We start from the raw sequence: 2,117 nt of genomic DNA, 5'->3' as shown, positions 1-2,117 counted from the left end.
TGAAACTGACATCTTCCCCACAGCAGCAGAAACATACAGTATTTCCCCTAACAAATCCATTATACTCTTTCCTCATTTCATACTGTATAATTTTACCTTGGTGCGAATTTCAACATCAGAGGATAAAAAGTCATTGCAACTAATTTCCATGTCCATTTAAATGTCTTTTGGTTGAAATATTTCAGCAACAGTACTGTCAAAATTTCTGTCAGTAATCCCTATGTATTTTAATTTCTCCAAATTCCATGTTCAATATTTTACTTGACACTGGACATTTGTTAACTTCTAAATCTCTTCTTCTTCTCTCTGTAGCTCTTCACAATGGAGATTTCCACAGAACTTCCCATGCTGGTCTCCAATATTTCAGACAGCTGCCCTCCTGTGGACATGACCACCGAGAACACCATCTTCGGCTTCTTCTACATCCTGATCTTCTTCTTGGCTCTGAACGGGAATAGTTTGGCATTATGGATCTTCTCGCACCAACGTGGCACCACCTCCTCTCCGGCAAATGTCTTCTTGATCCACCTCGCCATCGCCGACTTGTCCTACGTGATCATCTTGCCCCTCCGCGCCACCTACCATCTCACCAGCGGACACTGGCCTTTCGGGGAGGTGCCTTGCAGAGTGGCTGGATTTTTATTCTATGTCAATATGTATGCTAGCTTGTACTTCCTAGCGTGCGTAGCTGGGGATAGGTATCTGGCTGTCGTCCATGCTGTGAGGTCTCTTAAAGTCCGCCGGGCTCGTTGCGCTCACATTATTAGCTTCTCGCTTTGGGCCTTAGTCACTATTTCCATGGCCCCGCTCCTCATCTCTCACCAGACCGCAGAAGTTGATGGTGTGACAGTGTGCTTACAGCTGTATCGCGAAAAAGCAACGCGCAATGCTCTGATTTCCTTAGCGGTAGCATTCACGCCACCTTTCCTAGTTACTTTATCTTGTTACCTGCTAATAATTAAAAGCTTACATCACGGTTCAAGACTAGAGCCGACTCTTAAACTCCGAGCCCTGCGCACCATTGGTCTAGTGCTGCTGATCTATGTGGTATGTTTCTTGCCATATCACGTTAGCAGAGCCACTTTCATTTTGGGATACAACCACCCCGGTATTTCATGTGGGACGCGCAGAGGGCTGAGTTTGGCCAATCGCCTCACCTCTTTGCTCACCTGTATGAATGGGGCCTTGGATCCGCTGGTGTACCTGTTTGGGGCAGAGAAGTTTCGAGGGACCCTCACCAGACTGCTGTGCAAAGACAAAGGCAGCTTGTCCGGCGCAACGAGTGGAGAGCTAAAAGCAACACATGAGAGCTCTGTCAGTGCCAAGTCTGAGTTTTAAGAGCCTAAACTCGTCAATTAATAGATCCTAAAATTATTAAAAATACCTCTTATCAAACAACTGTTAGTGTTTATGTTGCTTTACTCAATTTAAAGGAACTGTATGTATCTTGTGCTCAAAGGTGCCTGCACGTACAGTAGAGGGCACGCAGGGCAGTAAACTGGGGGTGGGGGTGTTTTGGGATTTAGGGACCCAGAATTGGACCCTTTTCCTCTTAATTTATATTAGAGGGGGACCCATGTGAGGCTTCTTACCCTGGGTCCCCCAATTTCTGTTGATGGGCCTGGGGACACGTACAAGTTTTCCTCATTTTGATGGTTATGGTTTAGGTAGTTAGGAATTAGATCAGATAGAGTCATTTTAGGTTCAAACCAACTGGTGTTAAGGACTAAACCTGTCAGCAAAAAAGAGAGACTTATTTGAGGTTCATTCTGCTTTCTTATTGGATAATCCCCTTGACAACCAAAACATCAAATTATAACATAATAATTACAACAACTTGGCCAACATATCCAGTCTTTTTTGTAATTAAAAATAAATCAGCATTGCAGTTCTTATCAATAATAGCTATATCTGATAATATTGTTGGAATTTAAAATCTAAATCTTACATTCAGTTCCTTTAAAGGTTCAACATGAAGGATTCTGTAACACCTTGAGGTAATGTTTGGTATTGCAACTCATTTTGTGTAGATAGATTCAAATAGGTTTTTTGTGTATTCATTTCCTTATTCACTGGCTTAACTTTGTAACGCTTATCATATGCAAACTGTTTAAAAC

The 2,117-nt window shown here is 42.7% G+C and overlaps 1 protein-coding gene across 1 annotated transcript; it reads left to right on the top strand.

Moving 5' to 3' along the window:
- Positions 1–321: 321 nt before the first annotated feature.
- gpr17 (G protein-coupled receptor 17) lies at positions 322–1,538 on the top strand. Its single transcript, XM_020918698.2, has one exon. It carries the CDS (start codon positions 322–324, stop codon positions 1,336–1,338), a length of 1,017 nt encoding a protein of 338 aa, XP_020774357.1. The 3' UTR covers positions 1,339–1,538.
- The last annotated feature ends 579 nt before the right edge of the window (positions 1,539–2,117 follow it).

The sequence above is a fragment of the Boleophthalmus pectinirostris genome, unplaced genomic scaffold (genome assembly GCF_026225935.1).
Source record: "Boleophthalmus pectinirostris isolate CB_2022bp ecotype Guang Dong unplaced genomic scaffold, ASM2622593v1 HiC_scaffold_7, whole genome shotgun sequence".
In the NCBI taxonomy this organism is placed as follows: Eukaryota; Metazoa; Chordata; class Actinopteri; order Gobiiformes; family Gobiidae; genus Boleophthalmus; species Boleophthalmus pectinirostris.
The sequence above is the reverse complement of the archived record's forward strand: the minus strand, read 5'-3'. Positions and strand labels throughout refer to the sequence as shown.

What these genes read in the sequence shown, in the direction of transcription:
- gpr17 (XM_020918698.2), top strand. Translation starts at nt 322, where the DNA reads ATGGAGATTTCCACAGAACTTCCCATGCTGGTCTCCAATATTTCAGAC.